This window comes from Ursus americanus, chromosome 37 (assembly GCF_024610735.1).
Source record: "Ursus americanus isolate L20-20 chromosome 37, mUrsAme1.1.p, whole genome shotgun sequence".
NCBI lineage: Eukaryota > Metazoa > Chordata > Mammalia > Carnivora > Ursidae > Ursus > Ursus americanus.
This window is the reverse complement of record NC_142163.1, coordinates 9,364,980-9,389,786: the sequence shown is the minus strand read 5'-3', so window position 1 is coordinate 9,389,786 and position 24,807 is coordinate 9,364,980. Positions and strand designations below refer to the sequence as shown.

At 38.9% G+C, this 24,807-nt stretch overlaps 1 protein-coding gene across 5 annotated transcripts in view; it reads left to right on the top strand.

Moving 5' to 3' along the window:
* Positions 1-555: 555 nt before the first annotated feature.
* The window catches only part of LOC123787792 (gamma-taxilin-like), a 37,067-nt gene continuing 12,815 nt past the window's right edge, over positions 556-24,807 (top strand). For 2 of the 5 annotated variants that reach the window (XM_087859339.1, XM_087859337.1), the window contains exons 1-6: positions 558-711; positions 1,200-4,294; positions 8,735-11,487; positions 11,748-12,051; positions 17,003-17,094; positions 24,423-24,593. In XM_087859339.1, coding sequence (XP_087715465.1) covers positions 11,485-11,487; positions 11,748-12,051; positions 17,003-17,094; positions 24,423-24,593 — 570 coding nt within the window. In that variant the 5' untranslated portion in view covers positions 558-711; positions 1,200-4,294; positions 8,735-11,484. The other 3 variants (XM_087859338.1, XM_045790682.1, XM_045790681.2) reach the window with 3 other exon arrangements.

The window sequence follows — 24,807 nt, the reverse complement described above, 5'->3', positions numbered from 1 at the left end:
ACCAAGATGATGATGGCTGGGCTGTACTCTGGGCAGATGTCTGAGACCAAAGTATAAGTGTCAACACTCCTGAGTTTTTTCCTAATTGTGAAGCCGCCGTATAGCTTAATGCAATAGAGAGAAAACAAAAGCATATAATTCCTCTACCCGAGCCTGATGTATTAGCTTCCGAAACAGTCGAATACTTATGAAGTTTTTCTTTCCATAACCAGGAGACCACCCCTTGAAAACGACAAATCCCAGTAGGCTTTGCGCGCAGCTGAGTGGGTACTTTCCTTTTCTCAAAACCGTGAATTACGGGGTAAACACATTCTGGGCTTGAGGAACTAGGACCACGCGGTTTGCTAAAAGTGCCAGTTCTTTCCAGAGCCTTCATCCGGGACTTCGCAAATTCGCACGGCCAGTACCGAGCCTTTGGCTGAAAAGGTCAGTCTAGCGTCTTCTATCCCCCACCCCCATCCCCGTCCATCCTTTCTGGGGCCAACCTCCTCCGGTCACGTGGAAGGCCTCGTGTGCGCGATTGGTCGCGGGGTACAGACGCTGGGAGATAGGTTTGCGAGCTTCCTTGCGGCTGATTAAACTCTGTATTCGGTTGCTTCCGTCAACTCTCCGCGACTCGGGTCAAATAGGCCGTCTGGAGGCAGGCCCCCGCTGTTCCTAGGAGGTTTATCCGGTAGATTCCCTGATCGCCGCTGGCTGCGGGAGTAGAGGGTAAGGGAGAATATGGTCTTTGACAAGTTGGCTTTTAACTGTTTTTTGTTCACTTTAGCCGCGGCACGAATTTTCGGCTCTTCTTTCCTCCCCGGGTATCACTGTGGGAGCAAGTGTGTGTTTTTATCTGTGTGTCGGACTAAATGGGGTGGAAGAAACGGCTAGGGTTTGGGAGCGCGCGGCTGAGAGAGAAGGGAAAGCAGGGAACTCAGCCCTGTCAAGGAGATAGTATGCGAAGCAGGGGTGAGCGAGGTGTGGCAGCCACGTGCGGACGGCGGCGGGGCCCCAGGAGCCTGGTGTCGTCTTTCCCAGCCTCCGCCGTCCCCGTACTCTCCGCGTTGAACACCACCGTCGGGAGATTAACTGATTAGGTCAACAGCTGGTCCTCAGGTGGTGGCGGGTGCACATGCAGGGTGCTCCCTGGCAGAGCTATTGCGTAGTTCCATAATGGCGGGGAAGTCGTAGCTATGCGCCTGCTCTCTTTCCAGGTTTCCCTGTCCTTTCCGCCGGCGCAGGTTTGTGCGCTGCTCTGGAGTAGCTGGTTATAGCCTCCTGGTTCCTGAGACCTTGGCTCTTGGCGTCACAGGTTTGGCGACACTCGGGGCAACGATGCCGAGTTGGTGCCAGAGGACCTCAGTCCAGCGGAATTGAAAAACGTCGTGTAGTAATTTCTTTCCAATTCATGTTTTTCTTCCTTTTCTTTCTTTTTCTTGCCCTTTGAATGCTTATTCTATGGCATTTGGTCTCTCAATCTGTGATGCATCCTAGAATATTTCCCTATTTTATTTACATCAGGGAGTTTTCATTATTTATCTGGGTACAGGAAGATGGGAACCTCTTTAAGATTGGGAAAATCCGATTTGTTTTGGGATCAGTGTATAGAATTTAGAAAATTTGGCACAATGGATGGGTCACCCTACTCTATATTGTTTTCAGAGCTTTAGAGTGCAGAATTTCAGGGAAGGGCCTCAGACGATGAAAACCCCGTTCCTTTTTCCTTCACTTGGACATATGGTAACATTCGCTTCTGTATGAAATGACAAAATAATATTCTTCAAACAAGTTTAATGAATTTCAAAAGGTCAAGTTTATATTTGATGACAGTGTCAAGAATTAGCTTTTGAGGGTCTGTGTCCAATGTCAGGTATTTTCATGTGTCACTACAAGGTGTCACTAACTTCTCAGTTGTCTTTTTCCCCCCTTCTCATTCTCCATGCATCTGAAAGAAAGATCCAGTGCCTGCAGGATTGAAAGAGAAGCCGTGGATGGATTCACCAAACTCTGATTCAACGTTGTTGTCGCTTTCCGTGACAGTGATGTTGGAGGTCTTTCCCCCAGGGACAACTCTGGTTTAAAAACAAAAACCAAACTGCTGTTAAGGACATAAGTTCTGGTTTATGCTCTGTGGTATGAGGGTAGAGACTGCTTAATTAGGAACAAAGTTTTATTTTGTTAGCATTCTAAATGATCAAATTAAAAAGGTCAAGGTAATGACTCTTTATGTTAATAGTTGGATATGAATAGCCTGAATATAGTAGGGTCTTAACTGTCTCATTTTCATCTGCCAAATTATGCAGTTTTTCTAGGTTATCTTTCCTCATTTAACAACATGGGATTGAAATACATGATAAAGTATTAGTTTTTCAGTTTTTATTTTAAAATCTTGGGTGAATATCTGCCATCAGCATATATCACTTTTAGGTAGGTTCTTTATGACTCTTTAATTTTTAAATATTCTCACTGACTTGAAAAAAACACTTGTGACACTAGATTAACCTCTTTTCTTTCTTAGGAAGCAGAACTAATGTATAATTATTTGCTTATTTTTTAAATGTTGGGGAAGTTAAAAAACAAGTGATTCTTGTCCCTCTTTACCCAAGAAGATGGTTTTTACTGGGTTCTTATTTTAGAATTACCTCTTTTTCCCTTCAGTTGTGTTTGTTATTGTTTATATCTTTTGGGGTTCTGTTAGGTGTGTGCAAATTTGTAATTGTTAATTTTTGTGGATTGACATTTCAGTTAACATATAACACTTTTGTGTCTTGTAACAGTTTTTGCCATAACATCTTTTTGTCTAATTTTAGATTACCACTCTACTTTTCCTTTATTTATTTTTTTTATGGGATATCTTGTTCCATCTTTTAGTTTTTCTACAATTTGTGTCCTTGCATCTGAGGTGAGTCTCTCCTAGAAAGCATGTAGTTGTATTATTCATTTTATTTTTTAATACTTTATTTATTTGGAGAGAGCAGAAGGGAGCATGAGTGGTGAGGAGGTGAGGGGCAGATGGAGGAGAACCAGGCTCCTTGCTCAGCAGGGTCCTGCATCATGACCAAAGCCAAAGGCAGGTGCTTAATCTACTGAACCACCTAAGCGCCCCAGAGTATTCATTTTAAAATCCAAGTGTCATACTTCGCTTTTTAATTGGAAAGGTTACTCCATTTACATTAAAAATAATTGCTAACAGGGACAAATTTTACTTCTATTAATTTGTTTCATAGGTCTTTTTTTTGCTTTATTACTGCCATCTTTTGTGTTTGTTTTTTGTAGTGTAGTATTTTCTTTCTTATTTCTTTTTCTGTACATTGTTTAGTTTTCTTATTTTCTGGGGGATTATAATTGACAGCTTCAGTTTATAACAAATGAATTTGAATTAACATCAGTTTATTTTTAGTAGTGTACAGAAAGTTCTGCCCTCTTCCTTTCTTTTGTTACAGTGTCTTAGAGTATGTCTTTATAGATGATATAGTTTATTAATGTTTGTAATTTATCTTTTAATCATGTAGGGGAAAAAGGAGATAAAAACCAAAAATGTAATATTGGTTTTCTTATGTAGTTACCTTTACTGTCATTTATTTCTTTGTATGTATTTGAGTTGATGAGTGATAACCCTTTCATTTCTGTCTTAGGATTGTCATTTTCATTTTTTGTAGTGGGGAGGTCTGCTCTTTTTCTTTAAATTTAATTTTAAATTTAAAATTTTTTTTTTTTTTTTGAAGTGTGGTTGACATACAATATTATATTGTTTTCAGGTGTACAACATAATTGTTCAACATTTAGATACGTTATGAAATTATCAACATGCTTAATCTAGTTACCATCTGTCACCATCTTCAGCTTTTGTTTATTTAGAGATGTTTTAATACCTCTTTTTTTTTGAGGGATAGACTTTATTATACCTAAAGTTTGTTTAGTTCATTGGATGTGTAAATTAACAGTTTTCATCAAATGTGAGAAATTTTTTGGCTATTGTTTCTTCAAAAAAATTATTCATTCATTTATTTAATTAATTTATTATTTTGGGGGCATCTTTCTCTTTTACTTCCCCTTTAACTTTCATTATGTGTTTGCTGGTATGCTTCATGGTATCCTAGAAGTCACTTAAGCACTACTGATTGCGTTCATTCTTATTTCTGTTTCTCAGACTAATTTCAGTTGACCTGACTTCCGGTTTGCTGATTCTGCTGCCTGCTGAACTCAGCTATTGAACCTCTCTCTTTAATGGATTTTCCTTTTCAATTATTGTAATTTTCAGCTCTGGAATTTCTATTTGGTTCTTTCTTTAAAAGACTTAGCGCTTTGTGTAAGTTTTATTTTTTTAGTTTAACTTTTCGAGCACAGTTATAAACACTTGGTTCAAAATATATGTGTAATTAGTTCAATGCCAGGGTTTCCTCAGGGACATTTTCTCTTAATTTCTTTTATTTCTGTGATTTGCCCGTCTTTCCATGTTTCTTTGCATAATTTGTGGTTTTTCTGTTGGAAAGTAAATGTTGGGAATATTACAATGTTATTGTCAAAACAGAAACAAATTGTGATTTGATAAGACACCTTATTCAAGGACATTACTGCAATAGGGAGAACATTCTGATTTTAGAAATCTAAATGATTTTAGAAATTTCAGAAATCTGAAAGTATTTTGGAATCAGTGATTTTTCTTTGATTGGAAGGGGTAAACAGGATTAGTAGAAACTTTTAAGAGGAAATTAAGCAAGGAAAGAATGAGCAGACAGCATGATGGGAAATGTGTCACAGCTCTTCCTTGGAATGACCTCTTAATTAAGGAGGCATAATCTGTACTTAAGTACTTACTCAGGGGTAAGCCCAAATTCAGGGGCCTGAGGGAAATTTGGTCAAGAGAAGACAATGAGTAAGAGATGTGCAGTGGCTAACACTGAACTCTGGAAGCCAGATTCTTCTCTACTCCCTAGGGTTCCTTGTTGCTTATAAGGGATTGTAGTTATTTAGTAACTTTTTATGCTTTGAATAGTAAGAGCTGTTTTGTAAAAATAATACATGCTTTGTATGGTTTGGGAAGTCTCTTCTTTTGATTTAGAGGTCAGCTAATGATTTGAAAGAGATTTCCATAACAACAAAAACAAACTCAGTCTTTGCAAATGGGCTGTCTGTGGGGCACTCCTTAGCACTTAGCCAGGCCATTTAAAACTTGCCTTAGAATATACTTCCACCTTGAATATAGCAAGATGTAAAAGTGGAGGATCTGTGAGGTCTTTTCTGAGCATGTGTCCTGCCTTTTCATATGTGTGGTCTTCTAGATTCCCTGGTATACCTGGAGACTTTTCAAAGTTCTGTTCCATGTATCTTTTTTTTCAACCTTCTCATTTCTTTTTTTTTTTTTTTAAGATTTTATTTATTTATTTGAGAGAGAGAGACCGCGAGAGAGGGAACACAAGCAAGGGGAGTGTGAGAGGGAGAAGCAGGCTTCCCACAGAGCAGGGAGCCGGATGTGGGGCTCGATTTCAGGAGGCTGGGATCATGACCTGAGCCAAAGGCGGACGCTTAACGGCTGAGCCACCCAGGTGCCCCATCAACCTTCTCATTTTTAGGCTTTTTGCCTTAATCATATTATTCTTAGCCCAAAATAGTGGCTGCAGCTGTTACTTCAACTTGATACTAGGAGGATACACCAGTCTGAGAGAGTTCTAAGGCTACCAAAATAGAGGCTCCTTGGGAGCTGTCTAGTAGGTCAAGATCCATCATCAGAGCTCTTAAGAACAAGGTTTCTGTTACCCACTCTGCCAACCAGGGAGTCACACCAGGAATGCTAACTACCTACAAGCTGTGGTTAGGGGATGTTAGGCAGGGAATTAAAAAGCCGCAAGGTCCTTTTACTAAGATCTTAGTAACAGTAGCGTCTTTCTTCATTTAGCTTTTCTGTGGTGGTTATAAAATTTGATTATATTCTAGAGTTTCAGAAAATTAAATTTGGATGGTTTTTTGGAGCTTAATCATTGCTTTAGTGTAGGAATGGGTTTTTAGAAGCCCTGCTTCATCGTTTTCAGTCATGTTTCTCCCTCTAGTGTAAGCTTAATTTTATAAAGTAGTGGTATCTGGATAACACATCCAGTTTAAAAAACAAACAAAAAACAGCAAAGCATCCTTCGGTGACATAGCTCCTTATCACGTTGCAGATGCTTTAATTAGAGCAAGCCAGAGCAATGAAGATACAAGGGAAAATACTTTATATCACCTCCTATTTGGATTTTCCTGGCTTGGTATCACCAATCACTTCACAAAATGAGGTTTTATTTATAAGTTATAGTTGATCAAGAAGAAAGTGGTTGGTACTCCTCTCCCTGTTGTCCTACCCAGTTCATGGCATTTTCCCTAAAATTGGGTTTGCCTGGTAATATGTAACATATGGACCCCTCTTAGACCATGTCTTTATTTCTGCTGTCTTTCTATGTCCTTATTTACACCCCAGGGCAACCATTCTCTAACTTTTTGGCCTAGGAAGTCACTTAACTATTAACTTAATTTTACTTTAAAAATTACTTAAAAAGCACTGATGACTCCTATATACAATCTTAAGCCCTATCAGAACTTTTTCTGATATGCCCTTTTAAAATCAGGTGCTCTGTTTTATACTTTAGATGCATGCTGTACCTTGGGGTCATTTTGTAATGCATTGTCATGTGGAAAATAGTGAATCAGTATTTCAAATGTTGTTATACAATATTAGACTACTGTAGTTGTTGATACCATGATCAGTCTTATCAAAAAAGTCTTTATGTACTGGGAAGCTGCCAGCCACAGTGGCTGACTGAAATTTTCCGAAATTCTAATTTTCATTTGAAAGTTTGAATTTTCCCATTGGAACAGATACTGTTTTTTATCTTTAAGAGCTTATTTCATTCATTTTGTAGTAAATGCCTGTCACGTAACCAAATTTGAATAATCATGGTAACTAGAAACCATGGAAGGGTCAGAGATATTATTTTACTTACAAACTAATTTTTTGACCACAGTTTATGAATACTGAGAGAAGTCTCAAAACAAAAGATAGTTTTTTACAATAGCATATACCAGAGTGTCCACATTCACACCTGTTTCCTGAGCCTCCATTCCTGCAGAGTGATTGTAAAGAGAGCCAGATGATGTTTGCATTTCATAAGAGGAATCCTAAGCTCAGGGAACCTGACACTTAAAATGTGGCAGAATGGTGGCTGCTCAAAAATGCCCGTGTCTTAAACAGGGACCTGTAAATTATTTTATTGGCCAAAGGGACTTGGTATAGATGTGCTTTCATAGTTTAGGATTTTGAGTGATTGTCAGGATGGGCCCAGTGAAATTGTAAGGATCTTTATAACAGAAGGAGGAAGATAGGAGTCACAGTGAGAGGAAGGGCCTTGTGCATAAGACTTGTGTTGCTGTTACTGGCTTTGAAAATGGGAAGAAGGGCCATGAGGTAGCCTCTGTAAAAGGCAAGGGAATGGATTCTCCCACAGAACCTTGAAAAGGGGTGTAAGATAATAAATGAGCCACTGAGATGTGGCGACTTATAGCAGCAATTAGAAACATGCCAATAACAATAACAAATGCCAATAAACAAATATGTCTACTGCTTTAGACATTTCTGGTTTTTCCCCCAAGGCTGTTTGTTGTGTAGGCATCCTTGAAAAGATAGCCTGAAACAAAGACAGGCAGTGTCTCTGTCCACAAGAGAAGCAGAAACACTGTCATAGGTTCTAGTGAATTTTCCTGTGGGTATACAACTCCATTGGCCACACTTCAATCTGATGAGCATAGTCTGGGACCAGATTTGTCCAGTTTATCTGATAGGATACTATCAACAGGACTCCAAGCATCAGGAAGAGCCCAAGTGGCAGGATTAACTTCAGCCCTACCCTGAGATCCTGATGTAACAGGCTGAACAAGTCTCACAATCCATGAGATCTGCATCAGAGAACAAGATAGCTTTCTTCCTTGAGGCTCAGTGTTGACCTTTCCACTTTCTTGGAGTGTGGCTCATGAATGGTCCACGAGAAGGTGGTCTAGGGCAATTTTATCATCACTAGTAACTGAGACACACCTGAAGCTAGCCAGTCATTGATCATTTCAATAAAGTTGTGGACAGATTTCAGTCTACCTTTTGTTAGTAAGTGACTCCCATGGTGGGGATAAAACTACCTGCAGTATGGGCATAAGCCCATGTAAGTGTGGAATCAGTTGTCCCTCTGGTGAGTTCGTGCAAGGAACCAAAGGTAGCCTTATTTTGGAGAGCACTTCACAGTTGTGTGAGGACTACATGACTACAGGTTTTGTTTCCTTAAACAGTTGATGTTTTATGACCACCCCTAAGGTACAAGCCACAGAGTTGTTTGAGGGATGTAAGTTAATGTACGACTTCCATAAAAAAAAGATGTAAATATTGTACATCTGTAAAGAAAGTGTTGTTTATCATTTGGGGGCTTCCCAAGTAGTAGTTAAATCAGTGTTTCCAAGTGGGCACGAGTTTAGAGTGCTTTACAGCATAGCTCCGTAGAGAACTTGTAAGTTTTTCAATTTCCAGTTAAGTGATTGAATTACATGCTCTTCTGTTCTTTGAAAGGCCTGCCTGAGGCCACTCTGTCTAATGCCCTGTCTGTTGATGATATCAGCTGGATGGCTTTTGTTTACCCCTGGAATGACTTGGTGATGACTAGAGGAATGAGGGCAGGAAAGACATTTAGTCATATATCAACATAAGTGTTTTTTTTTTTTTTTTATTTGGGGGACGCAGAAGCTGGGATATCCATTGCTGCTTCCCTTTAAAACTCAATGAAGTTACCATCTGAGCTCTCTGGCTGGAAGGTATGTTCATCAGTGTGTCAGATCCAAGGAGACTGCAACAGTTTGAGAAGGCCACACCAGAACATATTTTTTATAAGGAGGTCTCCAGGATTAGTTATAAAAGACACAGAAGAGTTAATTACTTCCCCCCCTCAAAACTCCTCAGTCTAACCTGTTACTCAGTGCCTAGATTTGTAACTGCGACAAGGTTAGTATTTGCAGTAGATTCAACTTCACCTTTTGTCCAGTCATCCCCTGTTTACAGCAGTCCTTTTGTCAGAGAGGTTAGGTGCTTGAGGGATGGGGGAAGTTTTATAAACTGTACAGAGATCCATTCTGTCCTCTTTGACCTGTGTGGGCTCTCATACTAGGGATACCCCATGGGCAGTGGAGAACTGGTCATTATCCTTGTGATATAGCACCATGTCAGCCCCACAAGAGAATTCAGGTAGCTGAACCAAAGTTCGAACCCCCCCGCCCTGCATTTTGTACCTGGAGAATGGACCTTGTGGATTGATTTGGTTTGCTGTTGGAGCAGTGAAAGAAGCATCAGCTTATGAATGATGAGGGTACTTTGAATTTCATTTGTTGGTGGTGTACATGTTGCCATGATCAGTGCAATGACTGTAATTCAGCTAGCAAGGTGGCCATCTGTGTGGTGCAGGTTTCATCAGTGGCTTCATTTTAGTTGCCTTTGGCATCTGTATGCATAGCCCACGTGATTCATTTAGTAGGCGTGATTGATTTCCCCATTGTGCGATGCTTAAAGAGGAGGTATTTCACCTGCCACTGTATTCATCTACCGCTCTGTAGTTTTCTAAGCCGAAGGCCAAACAGGCTGTCATAAGGCTTATCAGGGAGTATGGATCAGAGCAACGAGTTACTTTGAATTCTCTCCACTAACACAGTGGACATGTCCATTCTTGGTCCTTCAGAATTTGTGTTGAGGTCAAACAGCCACCGCAGCCAGCTGCACACTGTTCAGTTTCATTGTAACTGAATCCCCTAGTAAATGGGATCCAGACGTTTGGAGAGCCTCTGTGAATCCCACTGGGCCAGTGGCTTTGCTTTAGGCAACAGATCTCCAAAATAATTCCTATACTTCTTTGTATAACATTGAGATGAGACTTTGCTGGCTAAATTCTTTTTTTTTTTTTATTATGTTAGTGACCATACAGTACATCATTAGTTTTTGATGCAATGTTCCATGATTTATTGTTTGCGTATAACATCCAGTGCAGCATGCAATACGTGCCCTCCTTAATACCCATCACTGAGCTAATCTGACCCTGCCATTTGTTTGAGAAATGAACTTCGTTGGGCCTTTGCTACATGGTTAGTCTGATACACTGAGCTGACCCACACTGAAAGAAGACAATTAGGCCAGAGACTCAGGAGAGTTTCATTCATTAGGTGTTCACTGTTTTCAAGACCCAAGAGGTAAGATAATTGGGGCTTCTCAAAAAGGGTATGTCTGGTCTGGTGTGAGAGGGAGGCTGCTCTTTGCTTGCTTTATCATAAAAACTTGTAACATAAAGGCGTGATTAGGGTTTGTGGACCCACAAAGTACTTATTTCCGGATTTCCCAAATGAGAGATTCTCCACTGGCACCTTATTACACTTCATATGTGTATTTGTATAGTAGTCTGTACTGTACATTAAGATTTGGGGGCAACACTAACAGTCCGTTGAATAAGGCAAAAGCTGATTGGTCTAACTTCCTAGGTCTACTGCGACGTGTGTACCAGATACCATTAGTGGAACAGAGTTGGGTGGGGCAGTGATTTACATAGGTGTTTCCAAACAAAGACATAAAAATTTGAGTTCCTCTATTCTACACAGTACGCCAGGATACTAGGATGTGTGTGTGTGGCCTCTTTTCCATTTTGGGATGGGGAATCCTTGGTCCCAGCCCTAACCATTTTTCTCCTTAAGGTGGCTATAGTCCGGGTACATAAGAAGAAATTAGAGGACGTGAGGAAGGAGACTGTAGGTCCACATCCACATGCAAGATGTGTTTCTTCTTGTTTCTGAACAGCATAATCAGGATGTTTATGACTCTGCTTTCAGATGTTAACCTTCACTTCAGTTTGAAGGCCAGACAGAAGGCCAGGGAGAGATAAAAGATAAGTTTGATGTGAGAGCTTTGAAAACCATATCATCATCTCTTTTTCCAGTTTCTCTCTTCTCAGGTTTTTCTCTCTGTGGCTTGCTTTTCCCTGATTGTTCTCCTTTACCCCAGGCTGCTGAAGTTATTATTTGTGCCTATAATGTTTTTATCCAGGGCTTCCTGGGAAGCTGCCCCAGCCTTGGAACAGCTCTCCCAAGAGTGAAACAAAGGAAAACTCATGTACAGATTTCTCAGGGAACTGCCAGAAAGGTTGAATGAGACCATGATCCTTTGAAAATAATGTCTATGTTGTTGTTCTGGCGCTAGGATTATGGGTTGCCATCTTACGGCCACTGTTGACTTAGAGTTTGAGGAATAGGAAGGTGGGAAGTTTAAAATTCCACAGTGCTCTCCTACTGCAAAACAGCTGTTTTTCTGTTCACTAAAGTCTTCCATTTCGGTTGAAGTTTTAATTTTATGTTGTAAGATTTTAGGAGATTCCAGAGTTCTGCAAAAGTTGTTTCTGATGGATTCTGCCAGTGTATTACTTATTGGAGGGACAGAGCCTGGGAGTTTCCTATTCTACTATTATGGTAGTCTTTTTTTTAACTCTTTATCTCCTTTAATTCTAAACAACATTGTTATTTTGTTAACTAGGAAAGGAAGAAAAACTGTCAAATGATGATGTGCCTATTGATTATGCCACATACAAAAAGTGAAAAGTACATTTAGACATGACCAATGTAGGATGGGAAACTGTGTTTTTATGTACTGCATACCTTCCCTCCCTTGATTACATTTGATTATATTTTCCCTCCCTTCCATGATCTTTTTTTCTCCTCATTTTTTCTAGCTTGTGATTGGCATAATGGAAGAATCTAGAATTTGCCAGTTAGGAGTAAAAGCAGATACATTGTATAACTCTCAATCAAATGATATTCTTCAACGCCAAGACTCAAATTGTGCTGGCACAAGTAATAAAAATTCCTTGCAAGAGGATGAAGGCAGTCACTTTATAACAAAGAACAGGAATTTGGTGAACCCAGTGTACTGCATGCAAGAGTCAGGAGTGGATCCTCCTGGACCAGATGCTGGAACAGATCCTTCTGATAGTCAACAAGATTCAGAGTGCAACAGGAACAAAGGAAAAACCTTAGGTAATAATCTGTGCTCAGTGGTTGGACATTTTTACATTCTGCTCATTTTTCCTAACTTTTCTGTAGCACAAGCAATTATAGAACCTGTCCAGTTTTGAGGTAGTTGTTAGTTGTGGTTTTGGTTAAAATACAACTTTTTTTTCTTTGAATGGGTTGGTCAGTTATATGCAGGAGGGGGAAGTGGCGAGGTAGGGATATTAGTTATAGGATCCAAGTTATTTCTCCCTGAATAATCAAGATTTTATTTTTTTTTGGTTGGTTTTTTGTGAAAAAGTCTGTGACCATTTGGCAGAAGCACTATTGTTTTGCCCTGTTTTTGGTTCTTTAATCTGACCAATTACTTTGAAGACTTTGTTTTTGCTCAGTTTATTTAAAGAACATTTACTGAAATTTGGCATGGTATATTATCTCTGGCCTAGAAACCAGGCTAATAAGATTGGAATTCAGGGTGTGTTTTCTCCCTTCTGCTCTGTTAAACAGTTAAGGGCTAAGAAAGTGGTATGTTAAATTTCATGAATAAAGTCTAAAACCCTGACTTTGCCTTAGGGGTTGCTTCTCATTTTTTAAAAGTCCTGTTATAACTAATATTTACCTTGTTTGAATTGAGTGATTTCTCTACCTGACTATAACTTGGAATTTTTAAAAATCCATTTCCCCCTGTCCTTTATGACTTTAAAATTTATAGGAATATAAGTAGTATTTAAAATTCCTTGCAAACAAGACAAATATCTTCAGAATAGGCAGTCCCAATAGTATACATAAGATACAGCTTTAGGTTAAAGTTGTTTAAATAGTTTTAAATGGTTACAGTTTAAAGTCTTCATGAAAGCACAGTTTACATATACTATTATTTCTTACAAATTGTATTCTCTCTTTATTTGTCCTTGAACTCAATGAGAAGCAGTTTCAGAATGAAAATTTTATGTGCAAAGTATTTTATTATATTTTATTTAAATTCAGTTAAATAATGTACAGTGTGTTATTGATTTCAGAGGTAGAGTTCAGTGATTCATCACTTGTATGTAACACTCACTGCTCATTCCATCACAAGTCCTCATTAATGCCCATCACCCAGTTACCCCATCCTGCCTCCCACTTCCTTGCCCCTCAGCAACCCTCAGATTATTTCCTAGAGTTAAGCATCTCTTACAGTTTGCCTCCATCTCTGTTTTTGTCTTATTTGTCCTTCTCTTCCCCTGTGATTTTCTGCTTTGTTACTTAAATTCCATATGAAATCATATGATAGTTGTCTTTCTCTGCTTGACTTATTTCACTTAGCTTAATACCCTCCACTTCCATCCATGTCCCTGGAAATGGTAAGATTTCATTCTTTTTGATGGCTGAGTAATATTCCACCATATAGATATATATAGATATATCTATATATCTATATATATCTATATATCTATATATATCACATCCTCTTTATCCATTCATCCGTCGACGGACATCTGGGCTCTTTCCATAGTTTGGTTATTGTGGACATTGCTGCTGTGAACATTGGGGTATAGGTGCCCCTTCAGATCACTATGTTTGTATCCTTTGGATAAATAATTAGTAGTTCAATTGCTAGCTCATAGAATAGCTCAATTTTTTACTTTTTGAAGAACCTCCATACTGTTTTCCAGAATGACTGACCACTTTGCATTCCCAGAATAGTGTAAGAGGGCTCCTGTTTCTCTGTATTCTACCTAATATCTGTTGTTTCCTGGGTTGTTCATATATTATTGAGGTTTTGATTTGTAGTTTCCTGATGCTAGTGATGTGGAGCATTTTTTCATGTGTCTGTTGGCCATTTGTAAGTCTTCCTTGGTGAAATGTCCATTCGCATCTTCTGCCCATTTCTGAACTGTGTTGATTGTTCTTTGGGTGTTGAGTTTGGTAAGTTCTTTAAAAGTCTTGGATACCAGCCCTTTATCTGATAAGACATTTGCAAATATCTTCTCCCATTCTCTCGGTTGTCTTTGGTTTTACACACTGTTTCCTTTGCTATGCGAAAGCTTTTTGTCTTGCTCAAGTGACAATAGTTCATTTTGCTTTTGACCCCTTGCCTTTGGAGACACCCGTCATTTTGCTTTTGACCCCTTGCCTTTGGAGACGTGTCTAGAAAGAAGTTGCTGTGCCCAAGGTCACATAGATTGCTGCCTCTGTTCTTCTCTAGGATTTTGATGGATTCCTGTCTCATGTTTAGGACTTTCATCCATTTTGGGTTTATCTTTGTGTATGGTGTGAGAGAATAGTCAGTTTCATTCTTATTCATTGAAGTTGAAAAGACTGTCTTTTTTCCTTTGGATAGTCTTTCCTGCTTTGTCGAAGATTAGTTGGCCATAGAGGTGAGATCCATTTCTGGGGTCTCTAGTCTGTTCCATTGATATATCTTTTTTTGTGCCAGTATTATATTGCCTTGATGATGACACCTTTGTATACAGTCTAAAGTCCAGAATTGTGATGCCTCCAGCTTTGGTTTTCTTTGTCAACATTTCTCTGGCTGTGTTGATGGTATTTTGATAGGGATTGCATTGAATGTATAGTCGCTTTGGGTAGTATAGACATTTTAACACTATTGGTTCTTCCAGTCCATGAGCGAGGAATGTTTTTTCTGTCTTTTTGTGTCTTCCCTCAGTTTTTTTCATAAGCGTTCTGTACTTTGTCTCTTTGGTTTGGTTTATTCCTAGGTATTTTATGGTTTGGGGTGCAATTGTAAATGGTATCAACTTCTGATTTCTCTTACTTCAGTTACATTGTTAGTGCATGGAAATGCAACTGAATTCTGTGCTTTGATTTTATATCCTTCCTCGTTGCTGAATTGCTGTATGAGTTCTAGCAATCTTGGAGTGAAGTCTTTTGGGTTTTCTACATAAACTCTCATATCATCTGTGAAGAGAGAGAGTTTGACTTCTTTGCTAATTTCAATCCCTTTTATTTCTTTTTGTTGTCTGATTGCTGAGGCTAGGGCTTCTAGTACTATGCTGAACATCTGTGGTGAGAGTAGGCATCCCTCTCATGTTCCTGACCTTAAGGGAAAAGCTCTCCGTTTTTCCCCATTGAGAATCATATTTGCTGTGGGCTTTTATCATAGTGATGTATGTTCTCTCTATCCCTACACTGTGGAGAGTTTTAATCAAGAAAGGATGCTGTATTTTGTCAAATGCTTTTTCGGCATCTATTGAGAGGATTGTATGGTTCTTGTCCTTTCTTTTATTAATGTAGTGTATCACATTGATTGATTTGTGGATGTTGAACCATGCTTGCAGCCCAGGAATAAATCCCACTTGATCGTGGTGAGTAACCCTTTTAATGTACTGTTGGGTCCTATTGGCTAATATCATGGTGAGAATTTTGTCATCCGTGTTCATCAGGCAGGGATATTGGTCTGTAATTCTTATTTTGGTGGGGGTCTTTGGTTTTGGGATCAAGGTAATGCTGGTCTCATAGAATGACTTGGGAACTTGTCCTTCCATTTCTGTTTTTTGAAACAGCTTCAGAAGAGTAGGTTTTAATTCTTCTCTAAATGTTTGGTAGGATTCCGCTGGTAGGTCATCAGGTCCTAGACTGTTGTTTGTTGGGAGATTTTGGATTAGTGCCTCGTTTTCATTGCTGGTTATGGGTCTTCCCAGGTTTTCTACTTCTTTGTTTCATTTTTGGTAATTTATATGTTTCTAGGAATGCATCCATTTCTTCCAGAGTGCCTAGTTTGTTGGCATATAGTGTCTCATAATGTATTCTTGTAATTGTGTTTCTTCAGTGTTGGTTGTGATCTTTCCTCTTTCTCTTATGTTTTTATTTATTTGGGTCCTTTCTCTTTTCTTTCTGATAAATTTAGCTAGGGGATTTTTGATCTTGGTAATTCTTTCAAAGAACCAGGTCCTACTTTCATTGATGTGTTCTACTATTTTTATGGCTTCTATTTCATTGATTTCTGCTCTAATCTTTATTATTTGCCTTGTCTTGTTGGGCTTAGGCTTTAATTGCCGTTCTTTCTCCAGGTCCTTTAGGTGTAAGGGTAAGTTATATATTTGAGATTTTTCTTGTTTCTTGAGAAAGGCCTGTATTGCTATATACTTCCCTCTTTAGAAAGGCTCGTATGGCTATATACTTCACTTGCCCTGTATCTCAAAGATTTTAAAGAGTTGTGTTTTTATTTTCATTGAGCAAAGTATTTTTTTGATGTAAACCTGTTCTTCCTACCCACCTTGCATAGCAGTTTGTAAAGTATATACCAACTAGGAAACTTCTTCAGGTTTTTAAAATGACCTACAGACAAGAGTGAACAGTTTAGAAAATAAAAAGGCACCTACCCTCAGGTAAAAAGCAAACTATCTCTCACTTTGAAGTACCATTTGCCCCCACTTATCTCAGCCGCTTCCTTTTCCCTGCCAAAATTATTAAAAGTATTCTTTTAAAATTCTTTTCCCCAAGGGAAAAACTAATTTTTTGACTTACTTTTCTTGACTCTAAAGTTGATTAACACCCAGAATATGCTTGGTAAATCACCGGAAAACAATCATAACTCAGAATGGTTGTTGGAAAAATTGTCAGTCACAGTGGATTATGTGCATTTTAGATGGGCATAGTGTGCTAACTGAAAGTCTTCAACTTCCTTCAATATTTGTTTTTGGCCAGTGGAAAGGTTTTGAAAACATTCCTACCCTTTGCAAAATGTTTCCCCTTGGAATCAGCAATTAAGTAAGAGTTTTTAAACTCTCCCTAAGTGGTGTGCTTACTGTCTAAGTGCCAAATAGCTAATTGCTAGTAGTGTTAGTGAACTGAAGAAATTTGATGGGCGTCAGGGGGCTTTCTCCTAATAGTTTCCCAATTTACTGGTGAATCTAATTCTAATTTACAGCCTTACATCATAATCTGGATGTTTGAACATAAAATTTATGTAGAATTTACAGATTGGATTAATTTTTTCCTTCTGGTACTTTTTTCCCCTTTTATTGATCATCAGGAAAAGAAGTGTTATTACTGATGCAAGCCTTAAACACTCTTTCAACTCCAGAGGAGAAGCTGGCAGCTCTCTGTAAAAAATATGCTGATCTTGTGAGTATTAAGGGTGCAAAGCCTATATAAAATATAGCAAAATGTGCATGTGCTTGATAATGTTTTAAAATAGAATTTTGATAGGGCTTAAAATGTAAAGTTGTATTTCACTGCAAAATTGAAGGGAAGAGTCTAATTTCTTGAGGCTTGGGTTGATTGTATGGCCTCATTTTATGGTATGATATATACAACATTTTGTCGCTTTCTGAGATGTAGAATAGATTTCGTAAAACTCAGTTGGTTTTAGCATTTCTCTTTTTCTTTCTTTTTTTTTTTTAAAGATTTTATTTATTTATTTGACAGAGATAGAGATAGCCAGAGAGAGAGGGAACACAAGCAGGGGGAGTGGGAGAGGAAGAAGCAGGCTCATAGCGGAAGAGCCTGATGTGGGGCTCGATCCCACAACGCCGGGATCACGCCCTGAGCCGAAGGCAGACGCTTAACCGCTATGCCACCCAGGCGCCCCTCTTTTTTTTTTTTAAAGATCTTATATATTTATTTGAGAGGAAGACAGAGAGCACTGGGGAGGGGGGGAGGAGGACAAGGGAGAGCAGAGCATGAAGAGGGGCTGAATCCCAGGACCCTGGGATCATGACTTGAGATTATCTGACTGAGCCACCCAGGAACCCCAGTTTTAGCATTTCTTAGTTAGCATTTTCATTGTATGTTTATATGCTGACAATTTTGAGGGAGTAATTTCATATGTAAATTGAGGAATTCTAGACATGAAAGCAGTATTAAATTTGAAAGCTTTAAGGATTTTGACTGAAGTTGTGAGTTACATGAAGTAGTCTAGTAGTTTCTCAGGAAAATATTTCCTTAGCACCTTCTATATGCCAGGCGTTGTATTTTTTTTTCCATTTTCCAAAGAAACTGACTCAAAGAGAGTTCGTTCTGAGCCATGGCCTATGTTATTTCAGGTAGTATTAATCCTTTTGTGGGGGGATATGGAAGCACTCTCAACATGGAAATCCTGCCATCATTTTAAAAGGAAAGAGTGGGAAGGTCATAAAACCTTTTGAAGAACAGTTGTGGTTTGTAGAATTGTTGGTTCTAATGTAAATGCTGAAGTTCTTGTGTTTTGTGAAATATTATTTCTAATGAATTTTATGTAACTACTTATACATTTTACTATGTTTTGTGAATAATGGACTCTAAGTATAGAGCTGGCAAAATTATAGTTACTATCCCTTCAGGTAGTTTACATATACCCCATATATCTGAAATTTTGAAAGGCGGGAACCACTGAGCATCAATGGAAATGCCTAAAACTGTCCAGATGCAAAGATGGCAGTAATCAGAGTTGTTGGATTGCTGGCCTTGGGAAAGGAAAGAGCTGCTTCCATTGGGTAGAGAAGTCAGTCTGTATTGGTACGCTCACATGATGAAAATCAACTGAGAAATGGTAGAAAAAGAAAGAAGGAGAAAGGAGTGAAATTCACGTAGAAAAGTGACAGAATGGAAGGTTGGGTAGTTGACCTGGTGATATGACATCAGCAGCCAGCATGAAAGGATTAGGGCAGAAAAAGCAAATTGACTAGCAGTGTGATCTAGGGCAGTCCTTCTCAAACTTATACAGATCACCAGAGAATTTTGTATAGATTCTGATTCAGTAGATGTAAACTTCACTTTATAGTAGAACCAAGGCAGGGATGGGGGAGATGTCTAAAATACCATATTGTAACAAGTTCCCAGTTGATGGCCAAAGCTGTTGGCTCAGGGACTAAACTTGGAGAAACAGAAATCAAGTGGGGTTTTGCTTAGAAGGACATGATAAGTAAGAATTACTGCATTTGTTTTAGCAAGCAACACATTAGAGACTTCACTGGCGAGTAACCTCTCTTTGATTCCATTCAGATTAATAGTTCTTGTGAATAATAAAAGCAGGCATGTTTTGTTTTGAAAAAAAAAGTTCTAAAAAAATACTTTGTTTCTTGAAAAACTAATTTCTTAAAAAAGTAGAGTAGTAGAGTTAGGATATGTAACAGTGAGATCACCTTGAGAGTGTAACATCACTATCAAAGACAAAAGCAAAGGGCCACCTCACGGTGGATAAGAGAGACTGAGACACAGATCCCATCGCCAGCATGGCTGCCGAAAATCCGGAGGGAAATCACAAACCCAGACCTTCTCTGTGGGGAATAAAGGGTTCATAGCTCATATCACATACCCTTACTTTAAAGATCTGCAGTTGAGAGACAGACCCCCACAATATCTGGCTTTGCATACTGGTGGGGTTTCTATTCACAAGATCCAAGGGGCAGTGTAAACTGAGACACTGCTCTGTAAGGGCTCATGCCTAGACTCACTTGGCCTAGGGACCAACACAGAAGCCGCTGTTTGAAAAGCTCCCAGACTTAATGTGAAGGACACTCATTTGATTATCTTAGAGTCCCCTTGAGGGACAAGGGCCTGTTGTAATGCTCTTCAGGGACTGCGGTAATAGGAGGTACCATTTCTGTACCCTCCTTCTATCCCTTGCTAAAGCCCATGAGTGCGTTTGTTTTCCTTAACTCTAGACTTTTTTCCCCCTTTAGTGGGTGCCATCTTTGCACTCTCCCTGTGTGTTGCTACAATCAGTGGGAACCATTCTTTCATTTCTTTTTCCTTGGCGGGTGCCATCGTTGAGTTCCCCCTCTGCCATGCTCCACAACTCCCAGAAGGAAGCTTTTACACAAGCCTGGTGACCCAGGTTTTGTGGTTGCTCCCAGGGGACAACTCTTTGTTATCTGGCTCTTGAGGCTGAGGAAGTTTTTATGCTGGATCCCACAGGACTGTAACAGAGACAGTTCTTGGCTGACCACCACCTCCAGGGCCCTACATAGACACCACACAGGTAGCAGACTGAAACATATCTTCAGTCTGTCTGAGAAACTGTATCATCACAGCTGCAGTCTGAGAGTCAGTGTTCTAATAGACATGCCCCTATAGGCAGACTATAAACATTTCCAGAGAACTTGGAAGTTGTGTCTTTGAGCTCTCCCTTGCCCACTCCAGAGCACCAAAATCTCTCAGAGGGGACCTTTTCCACGTGTCTGCTGCCCAGAGGACATCCCTTGAATGCCTTGTCCAGTGGCCAGAGAGAGAGTCTTGTATTCCTGGATCCCATAGGGCAATAACAATCAGAGAGATAGTTCTTGGCTAGAACAACCCACAGGACATTGCACAGCAACCAGACTGAAACACCACCAAGTCCTTCTATGTAAAAAGCTTGTTTGCTTGTCCTGAAACATCGGCTCGAGGGGCGGGCTTCAGGTTTCTAGGGCCTTACACAGTCGCTCTCTTGGAAGAGAGGCCAGAATATGCCAGAAAGGAGCTTGTTTGCGCATCTGGAAACCTGATTTTTATGACTTTCACCCAGGGGACACCTCCAGGTCTCCTGTTCTGGGAAACAGCCTGGCTTATGCTTCTGCTCCTACAGAACTCCATGTATTGCATACTTTAAGATGTGTTATCTGCGCCTGGCTTCCAGTGAGCACAAATCTCAGTAATTTCTGATATCTGCCTACTTTGAGATGCTGGCGGGTCTTGGCACACTGAACAATTGTGAGTTTATGAAGGGACAAATAGGCCATTGGACAATCACGAAGGGTTGACAGACAACCAAGATGTGGGGCATTGCTGAATTCTACTGTTCATGCTACACAGGGCACTCCTTCAAGACTGGGAAGGGTGGCTGCTTCATCTGCATAGACACCACGACAGAAAGTCAAGAAAAATGAAGAAACAGAGGAATATGTTCCAAAGGAAAGAGCGAGATAAAAAACCATAATGAGACAGAATAAGTAATTTACCTGGTCAAGAGTTCAAAGTGATGGTCATGGAAGTGCTCACTGAACTTGGGGAAAAGAATGGTTGAAAACAGTGAGAGCTTTAACAAAGAGATAGAAAGTGTAAGAAAGAGCCAAAGAGAAAAAGAATACAATAACTGAACTGAAAAATACACTACAGCAGCTAAGTGAGGTAGAAGAAACCTGGGGAACTCTGTCGCAAGAACTGCAGAGCTCACACAATCAGAGCAGCAAAAAGAAAAGTAAGCATAAAAAAAGGTGAAGATAGTGAGGGGACTTAACGGGACAGCATCAAGTGGATTAACATTTGTGTTATAGGGCTCCAAGATGGAGAACAAAGACAGAGGTAGAACATTTATTTTAAAAAGAATAGGTGAAAACTCCCCTAACCTGGGGAAGGAAACAGACCTTGAGATCCAGGAAGCATAGTTCCAAAGAAGATGAACCCAAAGACATCCACACCAAGACAGGTTGTACTTAAAATGTTAAAAGTTAAAGACAAATATTATTAAAAGCAGCAAAAGAAAAACAAACAAAACCACCTTATATACATAGGAACCCTATCTGACTATCAGCAGATTTTTTAGGAGAAACTCTGCAAGCCAGATGGGGGTAACACAACATATTCAAAGTTCTGAAAGGAAAAAACAAAAAAAACTTCTAACTAACCAAGAACACCTACCAGGGCAAGCTATTATTCAGAATTGAAGGAAGGATAAAGAAACTGGCTTTACATGAAATGTTAAAGGGACTTCTTCAAGCTGAAAAGAAAGGGTACTACTCAGCAATAAAAACGTAGCAAAGTATAAATTGCCCAGGTAAAGGCTAAAGGCTCTAAAGGCAGTGGGTTAATCAGTTATAAAGCTAGTATAAAGGTTAAAAGAGAAAAGTAGTAAAAATAACTATGCAATATAATTACTGAGAGGGTAGACATGATAAAAGATGAAATATGTGATATAAAAACGTAAAATGCAGAGAGAATTAAAATGTGGAGCTTTCAAATATTTTCCGTCTCACGTTATCAACTTAAAATAATCTGGTACACACACATTTATGTATGATATTATATGCAAGCCTTTTGGTAACCAAAAAACAGAAATCTGTAGTAGATACCCAAAAGACATTGAGAAATGAATGTAAACCTACCACTTAAGAAAGTCACCAAACCACAGAGGAAGAGAGTAACAGAAGAAGAAAGGAATGCAGTAACTACAAAACAGCCAGAAAACAGTTAACAAAATGGCACTAAGTACATACTTATCAATAATTACTTGAAATATAAGTGGACTAAATTATTTAATCAAAAAGCATAGTAATTGATTGGATTAAAGAACAAAAAACAAGAGTTGTCTATATGCTGTGTACAAGAGAATAACAAAATGTAAGGTTGCACACAGACCAAAAGTGAAGGGATGGGAAAAGACATTCCACTCAAATGAAAACCAAAAGAAAGTTGGGGTAGCTATAGTCAAAACAGACAAAATGGCCTTTAAAATAAAAAACTGAGATGAGGGCATTTCATAGTCAAATATCAGTCCAACAAGAGGATATAACATTTTTAAATATCTATGTACACAACGTAGGAGAGCCCAAAGCAAACATTTAACAGAATGTTAATAGGAATACAATAACATCAAGGGGCTTTCATACCCTATTTACATCAATGGACAAAGTATCCACAGAGAAAATCAGTAAGAGAATATGGCCTTAAATAGCACAGTAAAACAGGTGGACTTAACAGCTATATACAGAACATTCCATTCTAAAGCAACACAATACCCATTCATTTAAAATGTACATGGCACATTCTGCAGAATAGATATTAGGCCATAAAAGCAGTCTTAGTACATTTAACAAGATTAAAACCATTTCAAGCATCCTTTCCAAACGCAATGGTATACAACTAGAAATCAGTCAGGAGAACAAAAGTGGGAAGTTCACAAATGTGTGGAGGTTAAATAACGTGCTGAACAGTGGATCAGTAAAGGAATTAAATTTAATTAATCAAAGGAAATTTTTTAAATATATTGAGACAAATGATGATGGAAATACATCATATCAGATTATGGGTTGAAAAAGCAGTTCTCAGAGGGAAATTCATAGCAATTTGTGCCTACCTCAAAAAACCTCAAGCAAACAACCTAAGTTTACATTTCAAGGAACTAGAAGAAGAACAAACAAAGCCCAAAGTTAGCAGGAAGAAATACATAAAGATCAGAAGTGAAACAAATGAAAAAGAGACCAAAAAGCAGTAGAAAAGATCAATGAAACTAGGCTGGTTCTCTGAAAAGATTAACAAAATTGACAAATCTTCAGCTAGATTTAGCGAGAAAAAAATACAGAGGGCTCCAGTAAATATAATAACTGATAGAGGAGACCATGCAAGTGATAGCACAAAAATACGATTAACTACAGCTGTTGATTCTGGTTGTCTGAGAAACCCAATTCTTAGGCCCTGATCTTCAAACCACACTACGAGAATAATCTTGCCTCCTGGCTATAAGTGAAAGCCATAATAATTAGTAATGTAAGTATAGTTATCCCAGCTTTTTTTGATTTCCGTTTTCATGTACTATTTTTTCCATTCCTTCATTTTCAGTCCAGTGCATTCTACTGTTGAAGTGAGGCTCTTGTAGGCAGCAAATAGCTAGTTAAGTCTTGTTTTTTTTTTTTTTTTTAAATCCATTTGGCCACTCTGTGTCTTTTGATTAAAGAATTTAGTCCATTTACATTTAAAGTAATTGTTTTCCCTGTACTTACTGCTGTTTTGTTATTTGTATTCTGGCTGTTAATGAATTACCAGTTTAAATGCTATACTCATAGACCACAGTAAGATTCAAGAGCAAAATTATTCTTTTCCAGCAGGAATTTCAATGGAAGTATTTTTAGTAGCTGTAAACATGTTGCCTCCAAGAGTGTTTAAGATTTATTTATTTGAGAGAGAGCACGCCAGCGAGTGCAAGAGCATGTGCGGGGAGGGGCAGAGGAAGAGAGAATCTCAGGCAGACTCCCTGCTGAGCACCAAGCAGGAAGTGGCTGGATCCCATGACCCATGAGATTAGACCTGAGCCAAAACCTAGTCCGAGGCTTAACTGACTGAGCTACCCAGGTGTCCCACCTGTAAGTGTTTGATAAGTCAACATTTGTCAACATATTTTCTTCGTGAAAGCTTTAATGTCCTGTCAGCAAGACTCATATAATTTGCTCTAAGTCTATAATTGCCTTCTTGTCACTCAAAAAGAGCTGCTAATTTTTTCAATAAAGTAGTTTTCCTATGTTCTTGTAGAAAAGCAAAACCAGATGGTGTGCATTCGTAAGACGTTTTCCTAAAAGATCTGTTTTTGTTTTTAATTAAAAAAATAGACATTGAGGTCAATGTTCTTCATACACTAAATTATTTGCATACTTTTTTTATGTCTCAACTGAATAAGAGAGGAGTAGAAAAGGTTCCATAATGGTACTTCCAGTTCTGCCAACTGTAACTCAGAGGTTCTTACTTTACTTGTAAACATATAAAGTGCTTGTTGTTAATTTTAGCTGGAGGAGAGCAGGAATGTTCAGAAGCAAATGAAGATTCTGCAGAAGAAACAAGCCCAGATCATAAAAGAGAAAGTTCACTTGCAGAGTGAACACAGCAAGGCTGTCTTGGCAAGGAGCAAACTAGAGTCTCTTTGCAGGGAACTTCAGCGTCACAATAAGGCATTAAAGGTTAGTTTGTTCATTTTTGGGAGATCATTAGGATGATTTTATAATCCCTGTGTATGTGTTTGAAGTAAATACTTTCTTCTTCCGCTGTAGTGGAACTTGGTTGTAATAATGGCTGATTGATCATACTTCTAGGTACACTTGCTCTGGTAGGTTAGGTTCCTGAGCAGAGGACTTTGTGGGGTCCTCAAGGACATACTACCTTGCTTACTTGTTT